At 40.1% G+C, this 26,518-nt stretch overlaps 1 protein-coding gene across 2 annotated transcripts in view; it reads right to left on the bottom strand.

The window, feature by feature from the left end:
* Nucleotides 1-26,518, bottom strand: part of PRDM10 (PR/SET domain 10) — a 96,559-nt gene that overhangs the window by 62,551 nt on the left and 7,490 nt on the right. The window contains exon 2 of one of the 2 annotated variants that reach the window (XM_087433931.1): nt 1,050-1,153. In XM_087433931.1, coding sequence (XP_087290057.1) covers nt 1,050-1,118 — 69 coding nt within the window. In that variant the 5' untranslated portion in view covers nt 1,119-1,153. Of the gene's footprint in view, nt 1-1,049; nt 1,237-26,518 lie in introns of both variants that reach the window. The other variant, XM_014793743.2, reaches the window with a different exon arrangement.

Raw genomic sequence — 26,518 nt, forward strand, 5'->3', positions numbered from 1 at the left:
CTTTTACTTTGTTCTTTTTATTTACAAACAAAATATACCAAAATATATAGCTACATGAAAGTAGCTTTCAAAATGGTTTCCATGAGAACAAAACAACGCTCTCAAGGATTCTGCTGGGAGCACCTCTAGAACTTTTTTTTAAGTATTCAGACTCAGACTTTTAAATTATACCAGATGATCAACTTCATTTATTGTAATATTTATTATACTGCTTAAATTAAATAAAATGTGTATATTTAAATGTTTCAATGTTAACATCCTGATTTTGATAATAATACTGTGGTTATATAATTTAATGAAAAATTAAATTTAAATTACATATTTATTATAATGCTTAAAAATTAACTTTCATACTTTGAATTTCGTAAAATGCTTTATAAAGTATTTTTGTAAAATACTTTGGTCACATAGGAAAACATGGCTCCACATTACTGCTGAATCTTTGCCAAATTCAAATTTACACCAAAAATGCAGAGATGTGCCTTTGCTAAGAATAGTCAAAAGAATGTGTAGCTGGTATGACAGCAATTCAAAAGGCAGAGGTCATCAATTACAGCAGCATCTGAATAAGTGACTAACCTCCAGAGCTGCTGATTCATCAATGGGACAACTTTCAATTAGAGGTTTACGTTCTGAATTTGAAAAGAAAAGAAAAAGCCACTCACTTTATAGACATACCTTGTACTTCATTACACATGAAGAATCAAAACCCCATACTGGATAACATAAAAGAAACACACTACAATTTGAGGCTTTCAAGTACCAATAACATAAAATATAACAGGGTAGTGAAACAGATTATGACAATAAGTTGGAGGAAAGAGAAGAGAAGCCTGTGAGTGGTAGTTCAGCTCTTCTAAATCTCACTGAACGGTACTGAGGGAGCATTCAAAGTGCTGAAATACTGCCTGTTCCTTGACAAGGTCTGCATGTCAGCTCCCTCCCAACCCCTCATTACTGTACAGAAGCTGCTATTTCTTTAGCTGTCAGCAAACTGTATCCAACTAAAACACTGCTGTCAATACCAAGCTGGAAAGACGACTCTTCACCTGTGCAGCATTCTCTTCATGTTCTGCAGACGTAGGCCACACGTGTGAGCTTTCATCTTTGGAATCCATCCTTTCCCTACTGGACAGCTCCACGTCCAGGGCACCTAGGGCAGGGCAGGGTGGAGGACAGTCATCTATCTACCACGTGAGTGTTCATGAAGGACAAAAAGACCTCTCTGCAATGCGCCTGAAAAAAGAGAGAAAAGGAACCAAGATTTTTAAAAAATTACAGTTTCAACCACAGAGAGAAAAAAAATAACACACCTGGGCAAAAAGGTAAAAATGGAGAAATTAGTTGTAGTAATAACACAATGTATTGCAGGCTTGCTATGTTCTAGCACACGGTAGGTATATGTAACCCTCATCAGAAATCCTGAAGGTAGTACTCATAGTTCTCTTCATGAGGAGAATGAGGTTCCCAGATGCTAAGTGCAGGTAAGTGATGGGTTCACACCCCAGTCTGATTGCTGCACAGCCCCAGCTCATCTCTCTCTACACATCCGCTTAGACACTAACTTTCTGTACCACCTACTTGAAATGAACAGCAGAATAATAAAAGTCACAAAACCAGGAAAAATGGCAGGTGGAGGGAGCTGAATTTTCTGGACCACAATTTGGTGAATACAAATATAACCCTTGTTTCCCTTTGGTCAGTACATGAGTGATTGGTGAACAACTGAAAAGCCTCAGTAAGCATCCACGTGCAGGAAATCTACATCCTAAAACCTTATTCTTTTCCAAAATAGTATTTTTAAGGTAACCAATCTTTCCTTCTGATAACGATAAAATGTTGACATCTTAACAAGTCACATGAGACCTACTGTTTAATAGGGCAGCAGGGCAGCATGCCTGACAAACCTCCACCCACCGTCCCATTAAAGTGGCACACAGAGACAGAAAAGGTACAACCGCTCAGAACACCACTAAACTAAAGGTAAGAAAGACCACTGGCCAAGATCCAGCCAGAATTTTCTCCATTAGTAATGGGGATAAGCTGAGAAGCAATTTCTTAGACTACACATACTCCAACCTCTGAAAGAGAATAAGACCCAAAGAAGAAAGAAAGAAAAGATAGTGGAACACCCAATGTCTGGGCTTTACTCTGGAACACAGGAGCTGCCATGTCCAGACTATGTGCGAGCCTCTTCTGAGCCATGGAGGAGCCTGTTCCTGCCTCGCCTCCATACTACCACCCTCACCCCCCCCAGAAACCACTCCCCCGCACACACACACTCACCTGCAGACTCCCTCCCCTTCTTCCCTCCATCAGAGGGCACTGGAAACAACGCCCATGTCTATCAATAGCGGAATATAAACAAAGGGGCATGGGGGAACCTTCTGGAGAAATGGAAATGTTCTATCTATATCTTGTACTTGGACTGGGGTGGTGGTTACATGGGGAATATAGGTGTCAAAAATCATCAACCTATTCAATTAAAATACGTGAATTTTATCATGTGTAAACTATACCCTAATAAAGTTGATTTTTTTTAAAAAGCACACCTTCCTTGTATAACAGTACTATTTAAACAAAAACAAAAAAAAATATTCAGGGTGAGCTGTATAGTATGTGAATTATACCTCAACAAAGCTGTTATATTTTTTAAAACAAACAAGAATATTAAGAAACCTAGGAATAAATGTCACTAAAAATATAAAGTTCTATATGAAGAAACCCACAAAATTGTACAAAAGGACATAGAAGGCTTAGTATTACAAAATCATAAAATGTCCCATATAGGAAGCATTTTTTAAAATTTTTTATTTTGAAATAATTTCAGATAGAAAAGCCACAAAAATAGTACAAAGAATTCATGTATTTCTTCACTCAGATTCCTCAAAAGTTAACATTTCACCATGGTTACTTTATCATTCTTTCTCTCTCTCTTTTTGTCTGAATCATTGGAGAGCAAGTTGCAGACAATGCCCCTTTACTACTAAATTCTTAAGTGCCTATTCCTAAAAACAGGACATTTTGTCACATAACCACAGTACTATTATCAAAATCAGGAAGTTAACATTGAAACAATACTAATACCTAATTTACAGACCTTACTCAAATTTTGCCAATTGTCTAATTAATGTCCTTTATAGAAAAAGAAACAACTATTTTTCTGGCCCGGGATGCAATCTGGCATCACACACCGTGCATTAGCTGTCATGTCTCTTCAGTTCCCTTGGACCTGGAACAGTCCCCAGTCTTTCTTAGTCTTCCATGACCTTGACATTTTTGAAATGCACAGGCCATTTATTTTTCAGAATGTTCCTCAATTTGAGTTTGTCTGATGTTTCTTCACAGTTAGATTCAGGATACGTATTTTTAGCAGGAATACCACAAAAGAAATGTTGTGCCCTTCCTACACAGGAATTGGAGATTTTTTTTTAACTTGATTCATTGGTTGCACAAACACTCAAGTGCATACTATGCCAGGCAGTGGGACACGGCAAGGATCAAGGCAGGCTCACCCCATGCACTCAGGGAACTTACACAGCCCACAGTGCCTTTCTGTATTTGTTTTCATTTCCAGAAAGGTGTTTATTATTTCTTTTATTTTAATTTTACTTATATCTTTTTTAATAGTTAGTAGATTCAGTTGGCTCAAAATTCAAAAGGCAAAAAGTTATACAGTGGACAATCTCCCTACCTGGAATCCCTTAGCCACTCTTCAGAAGCAACCTGTATTATCAATTTCTTGTCTACTCTTCCAAAGATACTTTATGCACATATAAATAAAAATATATATACTCTCTGCCTCTCCAACCACAAATAGCAACATATTATTGATTCTATACAAAGTAGCATCTGTTCTAAATCTTGTTTATTCTACATAATACACCTTTTACATTGTTCCCTATCCATATGTCATTTCCTCATTCTTTATTACAGCTGCATCATTTCATTGTATGAATATATCATAACTTATTTAATCAATCTTGTGTTGATAAACATTCAGGTTATTTCTAATCTTTCCTTAAAATAAGCAACATTGCGATGAACGCCTTTAGATATACATTGTTTTACATGTGTTAGTATAATAAATTCTTCTGAAGTCTCTTAGGGAAGATACTGAATCAGTTAAAGTGGCTGTCCAACTGTAAAGACACTATTAGTTTCTGAACTCCAACACTGGCACTCATCTCCCTGTGCCTCGTGCATGAGGGCACTGGAGATACACAGGGAAAAGTGCTCTGACCTGCAAAGAGGCAGCAGTTAGTACAAAAGGCGTAGTGGTTAAGAGCGTGGGACTGGACCTGGATTTGGATGGCAATTCTGAGACTTAACTGACTTCGGGCAAAACACAGAAGTTCTCTAAATTTCTCTTCCTTCTCTGTAAAATGGGGATCATAAGGTTATTGAGAGAATGACATGAAATAATGCATGTAAACTGCTTATCTCAATGCCTGCTACATAATAAATACTCACATATTAGCTTTAAAAAAAGGTATTCAATCATACTGCATTTTTCTGCCTCCCCATCTCAACTCTAAGTTCCTTCAGGTCAAGGAATGCACTTGTTCACAAGAGAAACTAGATCTGGCACGTGGCAGGTACTCCATAATTTGCATGGAAGGGTTTAAAAACATCACAATGTGCAGTGGGAAAAGAGCAGAGGACACTTTCCCAACTCGGGTGTTCAGGGATGACTTCTCGGAGAAGACGAAGCTTGAAGGATGAACAGGAGCAAGTAAGCAGAAATGGGAAGGGACAGGACATTTACTCCCAACTGAAATATCTTTTTTCTAATCTTACCAAAATAAGGAAGTAGAAATTACATGACATAAAATACCAGTAAACTGCAAAAGGCAAGGATAAAGGCGGAGAAAAAAGGGAAATAACTATTTAGCAGATGTGGAGCAAAATAAAAGAACAGTTAATCTACACATAGGAAAGTTTGACAGTAAAATTTAGCAATAAGGATGTGAAATACTGCCAAAAATGGCAGTTCCAGATAATTTTAGAATACTGCTAGCAAAGTAAGAAGCCCAAGGTGTCGAAAACTCTTTAATTCAAAAAGCATCTGGAATCCAAAACAGTGATACAAAATACCCAGTTAGCAGCCGGCCCCGTGGCTTAGCAGTTGGGTGTGCGCGCTCCGCTGCTGGCGGCCCGGGTTCGGATCCCGGACGCGCACCGACGCACCGCTTCTCCGGCCATGCTGAGGCTGAGTCCCACATACAGCAACTGAAGGATGTGCAACTATGACATACAACTACAGGGGCTTTGGGGAAAATAAATAAATAAATAAATAAATAAATAAATAAATAAATAAATAAATAAATAAATAAATAAAATTATACAAAATACCCAGTTAGTAGTTCTTGTTCTTTAAGGTGTAGTTATAAGACCTACTGAGCTTCTGTAATTACCAAACTATTTAAAACACCAGTATGACATTCTGCAATTATGTATTGTTTAATAAATTGTTCAAGAAAACTGAATTCTAAGCATGACTCCACTACTAAGTCACTTTAAATCTTCTAGTAACAGTGTCCTCATCTGAAAAATGAGAGTACAAAATGGCTTCTAAAGTCTATTCTAGGGCCGGCCCCGTGGCTTGGTGGTTAAGTGAGCGCGCTCCACTGCTGGCGACCCGGGTTCGGATCCCGGGCTCACACCGGCGCGCTGCTTCTCCGGCCATGCTGAGGCCGCGTCCCACATACAGCAACTATAAGGATGTGCAGCTATGACACACAGCTATCTACTGGGGCTTTGGGGGAAAAAATAAATAAATAAAATCTTTAAAAAAAAAAAAAATAAAGTCTATTCTAGGGCCGGCCCCGTGGCTTAGCAGTTAAGTGCACGCAATCCGCTGCTGGCGGCCCGGGTTCAGATCCTGGGCGCGCACCGACGCACCGCTTGTCCAGCCGTGCTGAGGCCGCGTCCCACGTACAGCAACTAGAAGGATGTGCAGCTATGACATACAACTATCTACTGGGGCTTTGGGGGAAAAAAATAAAATAAATAAAATTTAAAAAAAATAATAAAGTCTATTCTAGCCGTAAGCTTAGATGAGAAGCAGCAAAGGAAAGCAGAAAATCCATAGAATCTGCATTGAACATCCTGGCTTCAATATTGGCTCAACTGCTCACCAGTTATATCATGTTGGCCAAATCACTTAAATTCTCTGAGCCTCAATATCGCTTGTAAAATGGAGATAATAATTACCTCCTAGAGTTATTGTGAGGGTTATATGATATATGTAAAAATTCTAGGCACAAGATCTCACATATAGTAGTGCTCAAATATATCAACTTTCATATTTTACAGATGAGCTATAAGAGCTTCAGAATTTTCAACAGATTTCATATTTTTTAAAAACCTAGCAATTTATCAAACAGCAAATGCCCTGTATGTGAAGTTCCTTTATAGTAAGGCTTGTCATATTTGTTTTCCTGTTTTATTATTATTTTTTTAACTGCACAATTTATAGAGCTCTGTTGATCTTGATTTATAGGCGATGGGAAAGAATTCCAGCAGCTACTTTAGCGCTGTCCAACAGGCAGGTGCTGACAGGCTCTGTCAGCTGGGGATGCACTTCCTTCCCCTCCTCACCCTCTTGCCTCTTCTACAGACCCAAAAGACCTGGAGAAGCACAAACTATACCTTGTCTAGAAAATGGTCACCCATCTTCCCTCCTTTTACCCATTGTCCAAAATGTTACAGACTTCATTTCCATGAAGAGAAGGATATGCTTGCATTTCTATCCTCTAATGACTTTATTCAACAAATATTTATTAAGTACTTAGTATGTGCCAGGTACTGTTCTAGGTCCTTAAGAAACACCAGTGTATCAGAAAAAAAAAAAAAAAGATCCTTGCCTTCTTGAAGCTTCTAGTCTAGTTATTTCTTCTTGAATAGTGTTGCATAGTTGAAAGTATGAGCTTTAGAATCAGACAAATCTGGGTTCTATGCTCCCAAATCTACCACGTGCTTAGTAGGTGTGATGCGAGTAAGCCACAAACTGATCCTCAGTCTGTTTATTTGAAAATCTAAATCATCTGCCCAACATGGTTGTTGTCAGAATTAACGATCTGTATTTCATCAAGTCTATAATGCTTTTTTTTTACATTTTAACATTTCTGTACTAGGGATCTATTTTACAACGGTGGTGTCCTGCAGTCGCTGTCATCCAGGTGGCAGTCAGGATGTGGATGCCACTGCTGCTCGTGTGTGTGACCTTGCTCACAGCAGTGCATTAGTTCTGTTCTCACTTCACTGAGTCTTGCGTGTTGTCAGCACTAGACACTCTGAGTCTAACTGCCATTTTAAATGTCTTCAAAAAGATTACACTATAATTTGCCATTAAAACTGAAAGGCATGGGAACAGCAGCTGGGCATAAATTTTATCAGAGAAGCAAATATCCAACGTTGGAAAAATGACCTTAACAACCAAACCTATGGGAACTGGGTTTAAAAGACAGTGACGTGGATGAAGCTGCATTATGCACCATTATTATTGAGATACATGGGAAGACTGGCCTGCTACAGGCCTAGTAAGAAAACAGCAGGATCAAAACTCCCAGAATGGGTACTAGCGAGTGCTTGGAGGAGATTCCTGGTGACAGCACTGTGCCCTCTTTCAAGAAATGCTGCATCATTTGAGCCCACCCCGGGATGCCAAAAAAAAAAAAAGAAATGCTACATCACCAAATCACCAACACTCTTGATGGCACAGAGACATCAACGACTCTTGAGTCAAAAGTGATTCTGAAGAGTCAGATTCTGAAAGTGGCGAAATTTTAGGAATACCTTAATCAATTTATTTCACTTACACTTTCCCTATTATGAATGCACAAGAGTGATGTGATAAAAATCTGTGTCTAAATAAATGTAAAAGAGCTCTTTCAATAAGTATGTAATAAAAATTCTAAGTAGCCAAAAGCATTTGTCTCAGAGTTTAATTGGCAAGGCTTTTTTCTTCTGTAATGATACATAAAATAATTGTGTATTTTACCATCAACATCTTAGATTCAATAAAACATGGTTACATTCAGGATCATATAGCATAATGATGAACAGTCAGGAAATGGTAGCAGTTTTTTTTGTGCTTTGTGAACATCAAACATAAAAAGGTGGGCAAACCCCCTGCCCCCGTGGACCCACATCCAGTGGGAGAGGTAGACAGCCCACCTGCCAGCTCACTCCAGGGTGACACCTGCATGATAAGACTGACAGTGCTGAAGGGGAAGGAAGAAGGAAAGATAACGCCTACTTTCCAGCCAGTTCACTAATCAGGCTGGGCCTGAACCAGGTAATGGAGAATCCTAGTGCCCTGAGCCTGCCCTCCTCGTACTTCTGACAGCTCTCATCCTGCTACTCACCCCAGAGCCATAGCCCCCCATCCACCAGCCTGACTCCCACCATCACTGGGCCTTCTCTGCTGAATGAGGCCGCTACTCCAGAACCACTCAGAACTTAGAGTCCAGAAGCTTGTGTTTCATCACCTGCACACGGAGGTGGAAGAAGAGGCCCAGATCCGCCTTCAAAGGTAGATGTGTACCTGGGATAACAGGTAGAACTACAAATACAATTTCACTTTAAAATGTTGTTATACATAGTGATTAAGTACCACAGGATTATTGGTATATTATTAAAACAGGGGTTTCTGTACTGGTGTGGCCCCCTATATGCCAGATACATCACTATCTATATGGAAAGAAGTGTACCACATTCCGGACAGTGTACTTACAAATAAACTTTTCTAGCTCATTACAAACTGACTAACCAGCATAAACCACTGGCTCCTTCCCTGAAATCCAACACTAGAGATGCCATAGAAAGAAGTTAGAGGAAGACTGATGGACCTGCAAAATGAACATAAAAACCATGGGAAATGGAGCCGGCCCCGTGGCTTAGCGGTTAAGTGCGCGCGCTCTGCTACTGGTGGCCCGGGTTCGGATCCCGGGCGCGCACCGACGCGCCGCTTCTCTGGCCATGCTGAGGCCGCGTCCCACATACAGCAACTAGAAGGATGTGCAACTATGACATACAACTATCTACTGGGGCTTTGGGGAAAAAAAAAGGAGGAGGATTGGCAATAGATGTTAGCTCAGAGCTGGTCTTCCTCAGCAAAAAGAGGAGGATTAGCATGGATGTCAGCTCAGGGCTGATCTTCCTCACAAAAAAAAAAACCATGGGAATGGAGGAGGCTGAATTCCAGTCTGGGGAGGAAGCTGTGGATAGACTCAGGAGGCAGAACAGGAGGGGACTAGGCACCACAGAGGGGGAAGAGGAGGCAGAATTCTTCTGTTGCTCTTTCCCTGACACTTCCCTGAGCTCCCACTGCCCATGCTTGCACCCATCATCACTGCAATGAGAAACACAGCAACCAGCCCAGAGCTGCTGGCAGTGAGGAAACCTCACAGCAGCACAAGAAGGCTGGGTGGGGAGCAGATACCAAGGCGAGGAGACTGGCTAGCTGCCTCCCCTCAGGGGTAGGGCAGAAGTGTGCAAGTACAGGAAGGTTCCTCCAGGGTAAACAGGGTGTGGCTGGGCCCAGAGGCCCTCTGGCCTGATGTACAAGCAATTGCTTATTTTTTGTTTGTTTGTTTAATCTTGCACCTTTCTTTGACTAAACATGTACAGCTACATGGTGACTTTTGCTGATTTAAGCATAAAAAGAGCATCCTCAGGAATATTTACATAGAAATTAGTCTCCATTTAAAGGAGCACTGCTGGACCTTGCTTTAAACCAGTTACCAGAAATACTACGGCCACCAAACGGGAACTTGTTTTGCCATCCTTATATTAGAGCAGGCTTTGAGATCAGACAGCCTGGCTTAAAATCCAGGATCTGCCACTTACAGCTCTCGACAATTTGTTTACTCTCTCTGAGCTTCAGTTTCTTCATCCATAAGGCTAACGACCCAAAGTATATTAGGTGTTTAATAACAGATAACAATTGTAACTAATGTACATAATACAAAAACACCTTCACGTCAAGAAACAGAAAGGAAACCCTTCTGAAATCATATTTAAGATTAATTCCTCTTGGTAAATGAAAAAAGTGATTTCACTCTATGTATAGAGAAAAAAACATGTTCATTAAGGCACTGAGCTATAAAAAGGTGGAAAGAAAGACTACGGGGAATCCAGTTCTATGACAGAATAACAGAATTTCAGAACTAGAAGAGAAATCCCAGGCCCATGGTCTCAAATATGTTCAGAAGATAGGACTCCTGAAGTCACAGTGTTCTTTGCTGAGCACCATGAAATATTAATCTATTTCTTTACACCACAAAATAATAATAGCTAACATTTGTACAGCACTTATTGTCTGCCATGCATGTTCTAAGTACTTTACATGTAATGATTCCTTTAATCCTCACAATAACCGATGACATAGGTAGATTATCACCTCCACTTTACAGGGGAGGGACTGAGAAAGAGAGAGATTAAGCGACTTGCCCAGGGTAACGGAGCAAGTAATGGCAGAGCTGCCCTCTGAGCTTGGGCAATCGGGCTGCTGAGCCTGGGTGTTTAGCCACAATCCTTCACTGCTTCTCCTCCCATACACAAAGAGCACTTGACCTGGATTATCATTCCAGTATAAATAATTCCATTACATGAGCTATAAAAAATCACATCCAACCTCATCTTATCATTCTTTTAAGCTATAAATTAAGCAAGACTAGGTATTCCCAAACTGTCCACCAACTTTTTTGCTGCTTGTTCATTTCTCACCTCCTAGTGCTGGCTAAAATGATTGGCAGGTTAATGAAATTTAGTGGGATTAAAATTTCATTAAGAAAATTCTTTCATTTTTATTTAAGTGAAAGAACACGTTGGTCTAGCTCTAGAACACTAGCGTTTGGGGGAGGATAGTTTGAGAACCACTCATCTAGAGCAACTTCTGTTTTATAGATGACAAACCTCAAGAACGAGAGAGATTAAACGAATCACTTCAAATCACACAGCAAATGAGAGACAGCACAAAAATCAGAGCCGGAGACTTCCAGCATCCTCACCCCTACACCACACTGCCGCCATCGATGGACGTGGAAAGGATTTAGATGAGTCTTTAACCTGAGATTCCTCACATCGCCTAAAGCTGTTTATCTTCACTTTATTTCTTTACGTTTATTGTCCTTGACTTCCCAGTTAGAGAAGCAATCTTGCACTCTGTAGCCCAAATCAAGGAAAACAGCATCTCCAACCATCACAATAATCTAGTAAAGTAAAGGTAGGAAGTCAGAATAAAAAAAAATGAGTAACCTCTACTTAAGAGCTAATGAGATTTTATATCAGGTGAGCTGGATATAAAACTTGTGTAAGGCCTTTGAAGGGTGATCACTCAGCAAGGAACAAGGATTTTTAAAAAGTTAAAAAATAAAAATGCCCTCCCTAGGAAGAAAATGTTTTTTTACTTTTTTTTTTAAGATGGGACAAGCAGTCAGGGAAGAGGTGGTTTAGTTTTGGGTTTTTTTTTTTTTTTTGAGGAAGATTGGCCCTGCATGAACATCTATTGCCAATCTTCCTCTTTTTTCTTTTTTTCCCCAAAGCCCCACTACCAAATTGTGTATCATAGTGTAGAGTTGTAGCTCTTCTTTATGGAAAGACGCCTCAGCATGGCTTGATGAGCAGCAAGTAGGTCTGCACCCAGGATCCGAACAAGCAAACCCTGGGCCACCAAAATGGACCTCGTGAACTTAACCACTACGTCACCAGACTGGCCCTGGTTTTTTTGCTGTCTTTTAGAGACTTTCTTTCTCCTTGCCTAAGACAAAAGTTCTAGATACAAATTAGCTCACTACCAAATACTCACTTTGAAAATTTTAGAGCTAAATCTTATGAGATTATAAAACTTCGGAATAAAAACTATGCATCAAAGAAAAGTTTGATGCAGAGTAATGAAGGGGAAAATCAGCGTCATATGAAGATCTAAATTAGGCAGCCTGCAGAGATAAAAAGTGACAAATATTGGGGCTGGCCTGGTGGCGTAGCAGTTAAGTGTGCACTCTCTGCTTCGGTGGCCGGGGGTTCAAGGGTTCGGATCCTGGGTGCGCACTGATGCACTGCTTGTCAAGCCATGCTCTGGCGGCGTCCCATATAAAGTGGAGGAAGATGGGCACAGAGGTTATCCCAGGGCCAATCTTCCTCACCAAAAAAAAAAAAAAACTGACAAAGATCAAGCAATGTATATTAACAGTGCTATGCAAATGTTCCAGGTCTGTGAACCAAAAACGACGATTGAAGTTAAGCAATTAAGTAGTGAATGAGGACCTGTATAACTGGTCTGAGGAAACCAAAGAGGTAAGAAGCATCAAGCTAGAACCTTCCCAGTAAGGATGGGACAAGACAAGGGCAACTTAGACATGGATTAAATTCCGAATGATGATTTTAAATTGATTGATGACACTTTGTATATTTCCTTTAAAGTTATGTTACACACTATATTTTGATTCTCAGAATAATAACAAAGTTTATTTACTAATAATTTAATTGAAGTAAAATAAATTTAGTTGAAATAAAATAAAAATTTAAGGAACTATTTGTTACAATGTCTGTGATTAAACAAAGCCAGAAAACAAAACTAAATGTATTAAGGCAAATCAGTCACCTCTTTATAAAATGAGTTTAGCAAAGTACTTTTCAGCTCTATATTTAAGATTAAATGATTTTTTTAAATGTGATACTTGAAGAAAATACAGGTTTAAATAGTATAAGATAAAACGTAGACAAATACTCTTGTGAAGATATGAGACTTCTGGATATAGCACTACTGAACATTTTAGAGCTTGGTGGGACAATCACTTTTTATGTTTAATTTCACCTTGAACTACAATACCCCTCTGCCCTTGAGCTGGGCCACCAGCATTCTTATACTCAGTGCAGTGAAGTGGGTTGGGCCAGCATGCTGCAGCCACACCCCTCACCAACGGTTGACCTTGTACAAATTACCTAACTTCTCTGTGACTCAGTGTTATCATCTATAATATGTAAACGGAATAGGATCCACTTCATAAAGTTGTAAAAAGGATTAAATGAGTTAATATTTGCAAACTGCTTAGAACAGAGTCTAGACTATGGTAAGCGCTTTATATGTTAAATGAAAAAAATAAGGATTAGGGTCAATTTTGAGTCCAAACTGAAAATAGTAGAGCGAGAAGAAACTAACTAGGGGAGATGCAAAGGGAAAGAGAAGACGAAAAGAGAGGAAAGCAATGAAGGAACAGAAGGAGATAGAGTATTCTAGAAGAGAGCAATAAGACTGGGAGGAAATGAGGCAGGAGGACAAGAGGAATAAACAGAGTGGGGGGTGGGGAACAGTCTAAGAAAGAAAGAACTGAACAAGCAAAACAGGTGGGAGAGTGAGGAGGGTGAAGGGAGAGAAAAATTAAAGAGAAAAAATGAATCCGATTGTTTTGAGCTGAGTAACACTTAGAAGAGAAAGTGGAACAATCTAACGGATTATTCCCATCAGAAAGATTTCCTGAGGTCAAGTGAACAGTTAACAGTCGGGGTTGGGAGCTGCAACATGGTAGGACACCTGTTAGGCTCCTACCATTCTCTGACCTCATAAGTACAGCGACCTTTCGAGAACAAATGGGACCCTGATAAAGTGCCCAGAAAACTGCTCTTAAACATGCCACAGATTCCATCAACAGATGAATGGATAAACACAATGTGGTATATACATACGATGAAATGTCACTCGGCCTCGGAAAGGAAGGAAATTCTGATACCTGCTACGACATGCATGAACCTTGAAAACATTATGCTAAGTGAAATAAGCCAGTCACAAAAGGACAAATATTGTACGATATCACTTATATGAGGTCCCTAGACTAGTCAAATTCATAGAGACAGAAAGTAAACAGAGGTTACCAGGGGCTTGGGGGGAGTTACTGTTTAATGAGTACAGAGTGTCTTGTGGTGTTAAAACTTTCCGAAAATGAATGGTGGTGATGGTTGTACAACATTGTGAATAGACAATACCACTGAATTGTATACTTAAAAACGGTTAAACAGCAAATTTTATTTTATGGATATTTTACCACAATAAAAAAAATTAAAAACATGCTACAGATGACCCCGGTAGTAATCGCGAACCCACTCCGCCATGGTGGAAACGGGACTCCACTGGTCCCTTTCCCACCGCAATCATGAATAAACCCCTTGGCCACACGGGGCCCCTACGCCTCACATTCAAGATGCACCCTGACCTCCACTGGTCCTTCCTCCGCCCAGCCAAATGGAACCTGCGCTCTTCCTGTCCTCACTGCCATCACTCCCAGCTCAGATCAAAGGAGCTGATCTCCAACATACCCCCATCAGGAACTCCTGAGAGCCAATCAGCTGTTCTTTTCTTGTAGCAGGGTAGCTACCATATAAAGCACCTACCAAATCGTCTGGCACATGGCAGGCGAACAATAAATAGCCGTGATTGCTATTATTGCCAATCTCTTGTCAAACCTCAGTCTCATTCTTCCAACATCTTAGGTACAAATACCTCACCTACATAAGGCACCTCTAAGACTTTTTTGAGGGGGTGGGGAGAGAGGAGATGGAAGGGTACAAAGGAAGGCCCTTGTCCAGCTCACCTTCCAGTTAAAGGCCCAGGCAGCAGAGGCTGCCCTGTGGACCTATTTTAATTGCTCCTTTTTCCCCACCTCCCATGTTCCCAACTCACAAACTCTCAGCCTCTGGTTCTGGATTTATTTCTTGGCTCTCTGACTCCTGACCTGATTCGTCTTGGGTTTCACTCCACACTTTTAATGCAAGGTTTGGGAAACTCCCTCTCCCACTGATCAGCTGAGAACCGGCCATCAAGCACCATCCTCTGGTTCTGGCCCTGAGCCCCCGGACACAGCCAAGGGGAAACCGCGTGCACAGAGCCAATCATGGGGCGCAGGACATGCTAACAGTAGGGTATGCCTACCATGAGCCAGACACTGGTGCAAGCACTTAACACTTACAATTCATTTAATTAATTTAGTGTCCACAACAACCAATGAAGTTGTTTAAAACTCATATCCTCACAATTCAGAAAACTTAACAGTACAGAATAATAAGCAAGTGCTCTGCTGTGAACAGCTGATAACCACCACCTGACTGAGGGGTTACAGTATATGTGAGGGCTGTAAAATTAGACCAAGGAAAAGGAAAATAAAGAGCTTTTTTATGTTCACTCATTTGGATTGGCAAGTAGAGATTTCACATTTAACTGATTTCTGGGACAAATAGTTTTAGAACTCAAAGGAGAAAAATACTGGATTTAGTTCTAAATAGTGAACAGGAACTGGCAGCGGAAGTAGCAATGGACAATAACAAAGTTACACAAATTTCAGCACAAATTCCCCATTCTTGCTAAGAAGGGGAAGCCCAAATAATCCACCATATAAAGTTTCACAATTTTAAAAATTCATGACAAATTATTAACATTGAGAAACAATGGAAATGAGTAGTTCAACATAACCACCACACTCTAACCTGGCCTCGCGAGGTTTCCCAAGCGCCCTCAGACACGGTGAGAGGGCGCCGCTCTGCTGTGCTCGCCAGTGCCTGCAGGGAGCGCAGACGACCTGCCCGCAGCCGTGGGTCTGGCCTGCGGATGTCCCTGTGTGTCAGAGCTCCATCCCATCTTATCGCACCCCTCCGACCCAGCTAAGGAGCTACTGGAAACCCATAAGTTAGGGCGGAGTAATAGGACTCAAATATTTTTTTAATTCCAATGGGAAATATGCCTAAGGAATGAAAAGTTTCTGGGAAAGTAAATGAGCAGGGAAACCAGGCTTTCATAAAGGCTTTCAGCAAATTAAAAATACGATAACAATAAGCCTTTGACTAGGTCACAAATAAAAAAGTGTTATTAATTAAGCTGTTATGGATTTGGAATATTTCTATATAAACAGAGAGGTCTAAAGGTAAAAATAAAGAATGAGAAAGTGATAATAAAGCGGTCCTCACTGACGCCACTTACACATAACACTTGTTACAAATGTTAACAATGAAGCAAACAATGAAATGTTCAAGATTGCAGAAAAATTCCTCCCCATAAAATTTTATGCCATTGGAAAAGAAACTCAAAAAGCCTTCAGAAACTGGATAAGTCAGCAGGCAATGGCAGATAAACTTCAGAATAAGCCTCACTTTTAATATTATGAGACTGAGCTATCTTAAATCTAAAAACTATTGTAGATTATACCCTAAAGAAATTTTCCTAACTTGTTTATGGCCATCATCAAGGACAATACTGTGTAACCAGAAGAGAATTGAACTAAATTTTTTAGAAAAACAGATTAGAAAACACACGATGACAAAAACAAGCAAGGAATGAAGTGTATGGAGCAGGCCTGAAACAACGACCTTGGCCTTCTTTTCCTCTCCGTGTGTGTGTGCCTTTGCCCTTCCACTTCCCATGCAGAAATCTTCACAGCAGGCAATGACTCCCCCTACACTTCTAGTGCACAAAAAGGGCTTCAGAGACTATCAACCAGGTGTTTTCTTCTTTGAAAGAAGGTTCTTTCTTCCAGTCAGGATGGTGGCACTCCTTTATTCATGGCTCAAAAGAGGCACGCAAGCAAATCTTTCTTCACGTCAAACCAAGGAATGTGGAGGGTTTTTTTCCTAGTTCAGATAAGAACTTTTCATGTACCAAAAAACAAAGATCGATCCTCCCAACCCATTTGATAGTTTGTTAGCAATGCATTAGAACCCCATCAAGTCATTCAAAAGAACTCGCACCATTCACACTAAGAAAAGAAAAGAAAAACCTAGGCTAAGAGACTTGTGGGGGTCTTGGCCTGACAATTCTACATTAAAATCCTTGAGCGTTAAAAGGAACCAGCACTCAGTATGAGTTCTAAAGAATGATAAACCTTGATGTTCGCCTTTTCCTTTTGACAAAGAATAGCTGGTTGGCTGGTAAAACATGAAGGCAATTTCAAAGAGAAATCTATCAGGAGTCCTCTATTCTACTCTCACAAGTTTTCAGGTGGAAACCTCAAAGCAGCAGTGTGTACCAAAGGCCTACAGAAAACTGCACAAACCACTAGCGTCTGACTTAAAGGATGTTCACAAAGTAAATGCATGTGGATCAAGGAACAGAACACCACCAGCGTCTAAAAGCCTCATGGCGCCCTCTGCCCAAGGTAACCGCCATCTTCCCCCACAATCCACCTCTCCTCTGGCAACCTGCAGAAGGGCAGGGCACCTCAGTCCCACTGAGCTGACACCAGGCTGGTTTGCAGTCTCTGTAAGACCATAAGATGGGGTCTTCTCCTAGGTTTGACCTTCCACAGGTTGCAAGGAGATTTTGAGGTGTTTCCTAGGGGGCCTCTTCCTTGCTGGGCCCTGAATTCCAGTTTTGCTCTTCTCGGCAACATGAGACTACCAAAACCCCTACTCTTCTGTTCAGCTGCGTTTTGCTTGACTTGTTGGCCTCTTGACCAGCACATTTAGTCAATGAATACCTCGAGGGGAAAACCAGTGCCTGACTTCAGGCTCACTTCTCTGTACCTCCCTTGCCTCTGGGATGTTGGCCCCTTGCGTTGTGACCGCCTTTGCAGCCCTTCAACTCTAACTTTTTACCTCTCCAGGCTTCTCTGCCTCTCAGCAGCCCCCTTCTGACTAGCTTCCCAGCCTCCAGATCCACCCCAAGAATCAGAAAACGCTCCAAGAGGAAAACCAGGTGCAGAAAGCTGGGCTCATTTCAAAATCACCCCCTCTCTCCAAGATCTGATCCCTTGAGACCTGGCTGCCTTGGTAGGAAACTGAGGGCAATCCCAAAGGTGTAAGACTGTGGAAAACATTTCCCTTTTAACCTTATGACTTATGAAAGGTGTTTGTCAAACCTTTCAGAACTTGTGGACACCAGCAATGGGTAGACTCTAGTAAGAAAAGCACTGTCATATGGCATATCTGATATGACAAAGTGTAATCAGGACCCAACCAGAATCACTGAATACGTCCTTTCTTTATCAAGGAGCACAAAAGCAATGAGAAAGCTTTAAATACAAGCAGTATCTAAAAATATTATATTGTTATTAAAATGTAATTCTCCTAACTTTGAAATTAAATATATTCAATTAAATATTCCTTCTAGATACATTACAGTGGAGGAAATGTCCCCAGTCCTACCAGAGACCAGCCTCTCCACTTGGCTGCTCTGGTCCTTCTCATACCCTCCAGGGCTTCACCCATGAGTCCCCTGAGCGTCACTTTCTCCCTGCCTACTGGAACATTCACAACAGTAAATATGCATAGTATCTCCTATCTTTACTAAAATAAAAATAGGAGCTTTATTTATTATTTTTATTTATTAAAATTTAAAAGTGTGTACTTTTCTAAACATGTTATATTTCAATAAAATGTTTACATCAAACAAAATTTTCCCTTGGAACCCACTTTCCTGCTCACCTACCACACTGTCTGCTCGTTCTCACACACAATACAAACTCTGAAGTGCTGTCTACAGTCCACCCCACTCCCTCACCTCACATTCCCACCTCGGCCCACCCCAACTGGGCTTCGATCCCCACCAATCCTCTGAGACCGCACATTTTAAAATGCCTGCTGCTGGGGCTGGCCCGGTGGCGCAAGCAGTTAAGCGCGCACGCTCCGCTGCGGCAGCCCAGGGTTCGCCAGTTCGGATCCCGGGCGCGCACAGACGCACTGCTTGGCAAGCTGTGCTGTGGCAGCGTCCCATATAAAGTGGAGGAAGATGGGCATGGATGTTACCCCAGGGCCAGTCTTCCTCAGTAAAAAAAAAAAAAAAAAAAAAAAAGAGGTGGAATGGCAGATGTTAGCATAGGGCTGATCTCCTCACAAAAAAAATAAAAAAATAAAATAAAATGCCTGCTGCCAAATCCAAAGCTCACTCTGAGGTGCTCACCTTACCTGACCTCTCCGCAACATCCACCCCTCCTCAGAACTCCTCTCTTGGTCTCCTGACACGGGGCAGGAAACTTCCCTGGTTTCCTTCCACCTCTCTGGCAACTCCTTCACAACCTCATCTCGTGGCCTGACCTCTGAAGGTGGCACTGCCAGGCTCCCTCCCAGCTCTCCTTCTTCCTAGCTTCATCCTCTCCCGGGGCTCATTCAAGCCTTTAGGGCTTTTCCAGGAGCTCTGCTTGGATGCTTGTCACCACCATGTTTGAATGCCTACCTCCTCCTTATTCAGATATCAGGGTCGGCGCTACCTCCTCAGTAGGCCTCTCCTGTTCACTCTCCCTCACATTACTCTCCTTTAATACTCTGCAAAGCATGTATCATCAATTAAGTGATGTATATATTTGGCCACTGTCTGTCCCCCATTCCTGGAACGCAGCTGCATGAAAGCGCCCTCCCCCTCGGCACCTAGAACGGGCCAGACACCGCAGGCCGTCAACAACCACCTCTTGAATCAATGAACGGTACAGTCTTCTCCTGCCTTAAGAGGGAATTCGTTACTTAATAAAAACCCTCTTAGGATGAATTCTAATAAAAAATGTATTACCATTAAGAATGATGGTGCACAACTGCTTCCACAGTTAAGAAAGTAGGTATACATATGACATCAATGTTTATAACTGAACTTTAATGAGCCAGAAAGAAAAAAGACACAAAGGGGGATAAAAGCAAATTGTACACGACATTATTTAGTACTATAAACCAGCAAATCACAATATTCTAAGGGAACTTGAACTCACACCAACTATACAACTGCAAAGGTACATGAAACTCAGCTGCTCCCAAGTCACACAAAATCAAAATCAAAATCAGTCCTCGTAAATGCAAAGAACATACTGTAAGCCAAATACGGTATTAAAAGAAATTCTGTGAGAAGTCCAATTATTATAACCCAAGGTGTATATCTTGATGTATGACTGTATAATTTCTGAAGTTTTCATATTCACGGCCTTGTGCCATGCCTATGACACCATAAGATTAGTTCAGATACTAATCTCGATCATACACAGAGGAGCTCACGGTGGTTAAAAAGCAGGCTCAAGTTGGCATGCCCAAGTCAGTGGCAGGGCAGTTCTTGGACTGGAACATACATCTTCTCACTCCTCCCCCAGGGCCGCCAACCTGCTTTAGCTAATAGGCTGGGCAGAGGTTCAGGGCCGACCATGAAATCCGTTGGAAATCACACGTAAACAGTATTCCCTCGGATAACGTGCCCGTGGTAAATCCTTACGTAACACCTGGTACTTGAACATGACCTTCTGGCAGTCTACTACTGATCAATCTTCCTCCTCTCTCACATCTAGGCTGCTGTGTAAATCTGGATATGAGGCAACAGGGCTCCAGAGTCAGACGGCCTGGATTCAGACTCCAGCCACTATCCACTGACTACATGAGCAGGGGCAAGTTAATTTACTTCTCAGGCCTTAATTCCCTCATCTACAAAATGGGCACAACAATAACAATAGTTCTACGCCGTAAGGTAGAACTATGAAATAACAGGGTGAAATTATGAAATAAAACAACATACCTGGCACATAGGAAACACTTGAAAATGTTCGCTGTTGTGGTTATTAATATAATTTTAATACACCCTATCTTTATGTTCATTCCTAGGGTTAAAAGGAATGAGCACCTCAGGTTGTCTACCTGCTATTGCGTAAGCAAAATATACTCGAAATTCAAATCATACAGATTGTAAACTCTCCACTAATCATAAAGATTTGTCCAGCGAAGAAAATGTACAGTCTATTGTAGCTTCAGAATAATAGTTGAACATAGCTTTTGTAGCCTCAATTTCAGCAAAATATTAGTCTATATCTTTTACTGTTCAGAGAGCTTCAAACACAACATCTTTCATGCCATGTCAACAAACTCGACAAAACTGCCTCTGTTAACGACATTCTGGTTTCTATTATGCTCATTTTGTAGTATATTTTAATCTCAATTTCTTTCAAAATTCTGATATAGCAACGGAAAATAGCAAGTGTTGGTGAGGACGTAGAAAAACTGGAACCCTCATACATGCTGGTAAGAATGTAAAACGGTGCAGACACTGTGGAAAACAGTGTGGCAATTCCTCTAAAGGCTAAACACAGAGTTACCAGATGACCCTGCGATTTCTCACCCCAGTATAATAAATCCAAGGGAAACAGAAACATACGCCCACATAAAAACGTATACATGAGTGTTCACAGCAGCATTATTCAAACGGCTATAGTAGAAACAAGCCAAATGCCCATCAACTGATGAATGGACAGATAAAATGTAGTATATCCTGTAGAATGGAATATTATTCGACAAAAAAAAGAGAGAGATGAAATACTGATACATGCTACAACAAGAAAGAACCTGGAAAACTTTGCTCTGCTGAGTGAAAGAAGCTAGTCACAAAGGACCACATACTAAATGATTCCATTTATATGAAATATGCAGAATAGGCAAATCAATAGAAATAGAAAGTAGATAAGTGGTTGCCTAGGGATTGGGATGAAATGGGGAATTAAGGGGTGATGGCTAAGATGTGTGGAGTTTCTTCTGGGCTTCTGAAAATAGTCCAAAACTGTGGCGACAGTTACATAACTGTGAGTATACTAAAGCCACTGAATTGTACATTTTAAATAAGTGAATTGTATGGTATGTGAATTATATCTCAATAAAGCTGTTTTTAAAACAGAAAGAAAAGATGGGTATTTAAATTGATGCGAACCTTCTAGGAAGCAATTTGGCAATAAACATCAAGAACCTTTATATATAGAGAGAAAGACAGACAGGGACAGAAAGAAAATAACGTTTGCTACTAGAGTAAATATAAAGGCACTTCTGATGAAAACAGCTTGAGAATGTTCCAGAAGCAAGAGAAATTGAAGACATGCTCAGGGACTATAACTGTGAGAGAGAAAGCCTCAAACAGTAGCTAGGATAGGTCTATAAAAGACTTCAAGTTGAAGAAATACAATTGCCAAAGTTCATGAACTGGTTTATCAGAATCACCTAGGGACCTAGATGAAAAGACAAATTCCAGAGTCTCACCCCTGAAATTCTGATTCAATCAACTGCAGAGGTAGAGGGGAAGAGCAGGAATCTCTGTTTATAAACCTCCCAGGTGATTCTGGTGTCAGCTAGATCTGGCTAACTCTTGCACAAGGAAAGCAAAATCTTTTATCATGGTATTAACACTTTTGGAAAACCATTCTAGAAGTAATATGAGGGACTGATTATAATGAGGCCAAGAACTGCCTTTAGTAAGCACTGGGCAAAGATTAGACCTCTGAATTCTTACTCCAACTTAGTGATATTAATAGATATTCATACACAAACTTTCAGTGCTCAAAGTCATCACCTTAATAAAAGACTTTTTTTTATTACTAAACAAAAACTTACAAGATCCTTACACCTTTCTTCAAAATATGCAACTTACCAGCTTCCCTAATACGTCTGTGGTATTTATGTCTTAGAATTCTGAAAAGGCTGGGTGGTTGTTAATTTAGGTGGTCTTCCTTGCCAACCAGATTACTCTCACGGGTGCTCGATTTTTCAGCTTCCCTTCACCAGACAATAACAAGCAAATCTGTTCCATACACTTATCAGGAATATTTGAAATAAGCTTTGTATGTAAATATGGGTTTATGAGGAACATTTGAAGACTGAAAGATTGATACAAATGACTCATCAAATAATACTGAGCATCCACGTTTTCCGACTATGGATAATGGATTTACATAGCTCCAAGCATAATCCCTCCAGCTCCCTTTTTGAACAGTAGCATTCATTTGAAAGACCACTGGCAGGGGTACAAGTCCAATCTGTGGCCCTGGCACACCTGTACACACACAGCTATCTGGCCCACATATCTCAAGCTCCTTTGTTGAATTAGCAATTGCAGTAACTAAATAGGAGACTTGCAGGTGCGTCTTCTGGGACCCTGAAAGCCTTTCTTACAGATGGTTCTGGGTGGTAACTATGACTCAACAATCACAAATCCAAATTGTTAGGATAAAATACTGGATAACGTAAAGAGGCATAATCTTAAGTACTAAGCTGTTTCCTCAATGAGTTCAAATGCTGTAAAATGTTTTAACTGGAAAAAAGTAATTTAATATTGAAATTGCTTACAGGAAATTATTCTAGACCACAATTTTCATAATTTAACACTGTATATAATACCAGAGAAAACAGTGTAACTCTCTGTTCACTCTACCTCAACTCCTGAAACATACACAGCCTCTTGTTCAAATAGACTGAACCATGGCACTGACCCAGAACTAAGATGCAAATTGATACTGGTTTGAAGTAATTCCCTTTATATCCAATTCATGCCCCCTGTGAATGGGTGAATGTGGCCCTCACCTTCTGTTCATTTTCAAATTCTCATTCCTCAACCTCAGTCCTTTGTTTGCAAAGTCAAATATGAAACACAGAATGGTCAAAAATAAGCATTTGAGAGGCGGGCCCAGTGGCGCAAGCGGTTAAGTGCGTGTGCTCCACTGCAGAGGGCCAGGGTTCGCCGGTTTGGAACCCCAGGCGCACATGGACGCTTGGCAAGCCATGCTGTGGAGGCGTCCCATATAAAGTGGAGGAAGATGGGCACGGATGTTAGCCCAGGGCCAGTCTTCCTCAGCAAAAAGAGGAGGATTGGCAGATGTTAGCTCAGGGCTGATCTTCCTCACAAAAAAAAATAAATAAGCATTTGATTATCAAGATGGTGAGCCCAAACAGATGACATAGTGAGGCAGTTACTGCCTTCATAAAAACTCCATCTTACTGGCAAATAATTAAGACTTGTAATCTAAATTCAACCTCCTCCAAACTTCAACCTCCTCCATCTTAATAAAACTATAGTAGAAGACCAGCATCCACTCTCTAGTATTCAGAGTTGTCTTCTACAAGCCAGGACATTTCCTAAAGTGTGTTCTCAGTACAGAGTAGTGGGAAAAGACTGGATGTGAAGGCAAGCAGAAGTTCTTTATCTTAACCACTGGAATAATACCACTTATCTCACCGAACTCCCAGGCTCAGTGTTAAGACAGAGTGGGATGTTTGTTACAAGTATAGCACAATGGTATAGAGTGTATTATAAATGTTAACAACTATTTAAATTATGATCACCACAGGCTAAGTATTAGATCATGAAGGTATCTTATCCAGAAAAGTCTTATTTCCAATTAAAAGACATTTTAATATTTTCATTATTAAACAATTGATTTGGGAATAAATGTCTCAACTGTAGGCAAGGGTTCTCTCAACTGATGTATTTCACTAGAAAATATGTATATGTCAACTTAAAATTGATGGAACTTTTAAACAATTTTTAAACATGATTAGCATTTTCTTCCATAAGGAGAAACAAAATAGTGGCATCACATTCCTGTTTAGCAATCTCAGGCACATCTACTATTTGTAAACACTTAGCTGGACCATTTCATTCAGATGTAGCCTATTACATGTTGGATTCATTTGCAAATCCAGTGGAGGAGTTAAACGAGACCACAAAATTAGAATCCCTTAACAGATGCATCTCTTTATTTTAAAAATTAGCATAATCATAGTTCATCTGGTTGAAAATGCATACTGTGGGAATTCAATGTTACTTAAGTAAACAACGAGGAGAATAGTAATAATTATAGCTATGGCCATTTACTGAGCACCTATCACATGGCAGGCATTGTGAGATGTCCTTTGAACACTCCATCTCACTTAATCCTCACGACAACCAAAAATTATTGCTTGTCCAAGGTCACAGTGCTGATCAGAGGGATTTGAACCCAGATCCCTTTTAGTACAGAGCTTAGACATCTTTTCCCTTCTCTGCTGCACAGCTTTCCTCCTGGGCAAAGATGCCAGAACTCAGACAGGACTTGGACCTGCTGCTGTCACCTTGTTCTCCCACCAGATGATGCAATCCCTAGGCGAGGCTTGATCTCAAAGGAATCAGGGAGGTTATAATTTACCAAACCCACAAACAGATTTCATTGAGCAAATTAGTCAATAGCCAGAGAGTTGAGGTAACTACAAAGCTATAGTGAAGGGTACCCATTATAAAAACTCAAATAGTAATTTTAAAAACACAACAATATTTTTTAAATGCCTATTCTGTGCCTGGCATTGTTTTAGGAACTGAAAAACAGATTGGATGGAAGGTTTTATTAAAATATTCAGCAGAGGGAAAATATAAACAACATTTATTCACCGTTATGCCAAAAAAAAAGCCACCTGTGTGTACAGAACAGAAGATAGCAGCCCTCAAATATTAAGTGAATCGATTTATATCAGGAAAATTAATTACTCCAAATTTTCTTTTTGTTTTGGTTCTCTCACGTGTATGCATTTCTCTAATGGTGGGACTGCTGGGCTTTAGAGTCTGCGTATCTTTGATTTCCTAGGTAATGCCAACTATGGTCCAAAGTCATCACGCCAAGTTCTATTCCTACCAGCCAGGTGAGACTGTTTCTATATGGTATTCTATTGATGTATTGTCTATCCTGGTGCCAATATCACACTGTCTTAATTATTATAGCTCTTCTTGATCTCTAGTAGAGAAGTTTTTCCAACTTCTTTTGCAAGAATGTCTTGCCTTTTCTTGAGACTCGGCAAAAATTTTAGTATCAGTTTGTCTAATTTTTTTAAATTTGCTGGGATTACATTAAATCTATGTCAGTTTCAAAAGAATTGACACCTTATAATACTGACTCTTACAATCCTTGAACCAGTGTGTCTCTCCATTTATTTAGATTTTATTTAAAGTCATTCAATAAAGTCTTAGAATTCTTTCTGTAAAGATCTTACTCTTATTTTGTTAGACAAAATATATCTCCTACAGTTTATAACAGTTGAAAAACCATGAATCTGAAAAAAGATATGATTTTTAAAATGATGTATAAAAAGATATATTTTTTGATACAACAGCTAGTTTGTGATAAGTATACAGAAATAGGAATAAAAACTTTCTTAAAATTTTTAAAAGAAACAAAGTTCATCAAAGCACAATTACTGCTACATAATTTAGTTTTAAGTCTAGAATTATTGTTTTGTAGTTACATCTCACTTCAAAAGGTTTAACATACTTGAGAAAACTTGCATGTCATATAAATAAGTGTCCTAAACATCTATTGGTTGTAGGTCCTTATATTTATCAAATTATGAAGTACTTAAAATCCAGAATAATTTCAATTCATCAACCTCAAAACAAAAAGAATAAAAGAGAAAACAAACACATGATGAGTAAGAGACCAAAATCTTATTAATATACACATCATTGGCTGGGATTGAGAATCCAGACACCTTGCTCCTAGCCTTAGCTCCACCACTCTTATATAATTCACTGAACTTCTGTCTCCTTTTTCTCATTTGTCAAGTAGTTACAACACTGTTCTGTCAGTGTCACACATTAAGGATTAAATGTAAAGAGGTGCCTTAGAAAGGACACTTAAAAAGTTAGTAAACACAAAGCAATAATTAGTCAAAGGAGTTGTAGCTATTCTGCTATCAGAAGGACAATATTATACAGTTGCCTGTAATCACAGTTTATGGCAAGACTGAAAATAACCCCCAATAGATTGGCTTCAAAATCTTTAAGCAA

The sequence above is a fragment of the Ceratotherium simum genome, chromosome 7, assembly GCF_057802395.1.
Source record: "Ceratotherium simum simum isolate JZ-2026a chromosome 7, ASM5780239v1, whole genome shotgun sequence".
Lineage (NCBI taxonomy): Eukaryota > Metazoa > Chordata > Mammalia > Perissodactyla > Rhinocerotidae > Ceratotherium > Ceratotherium simum.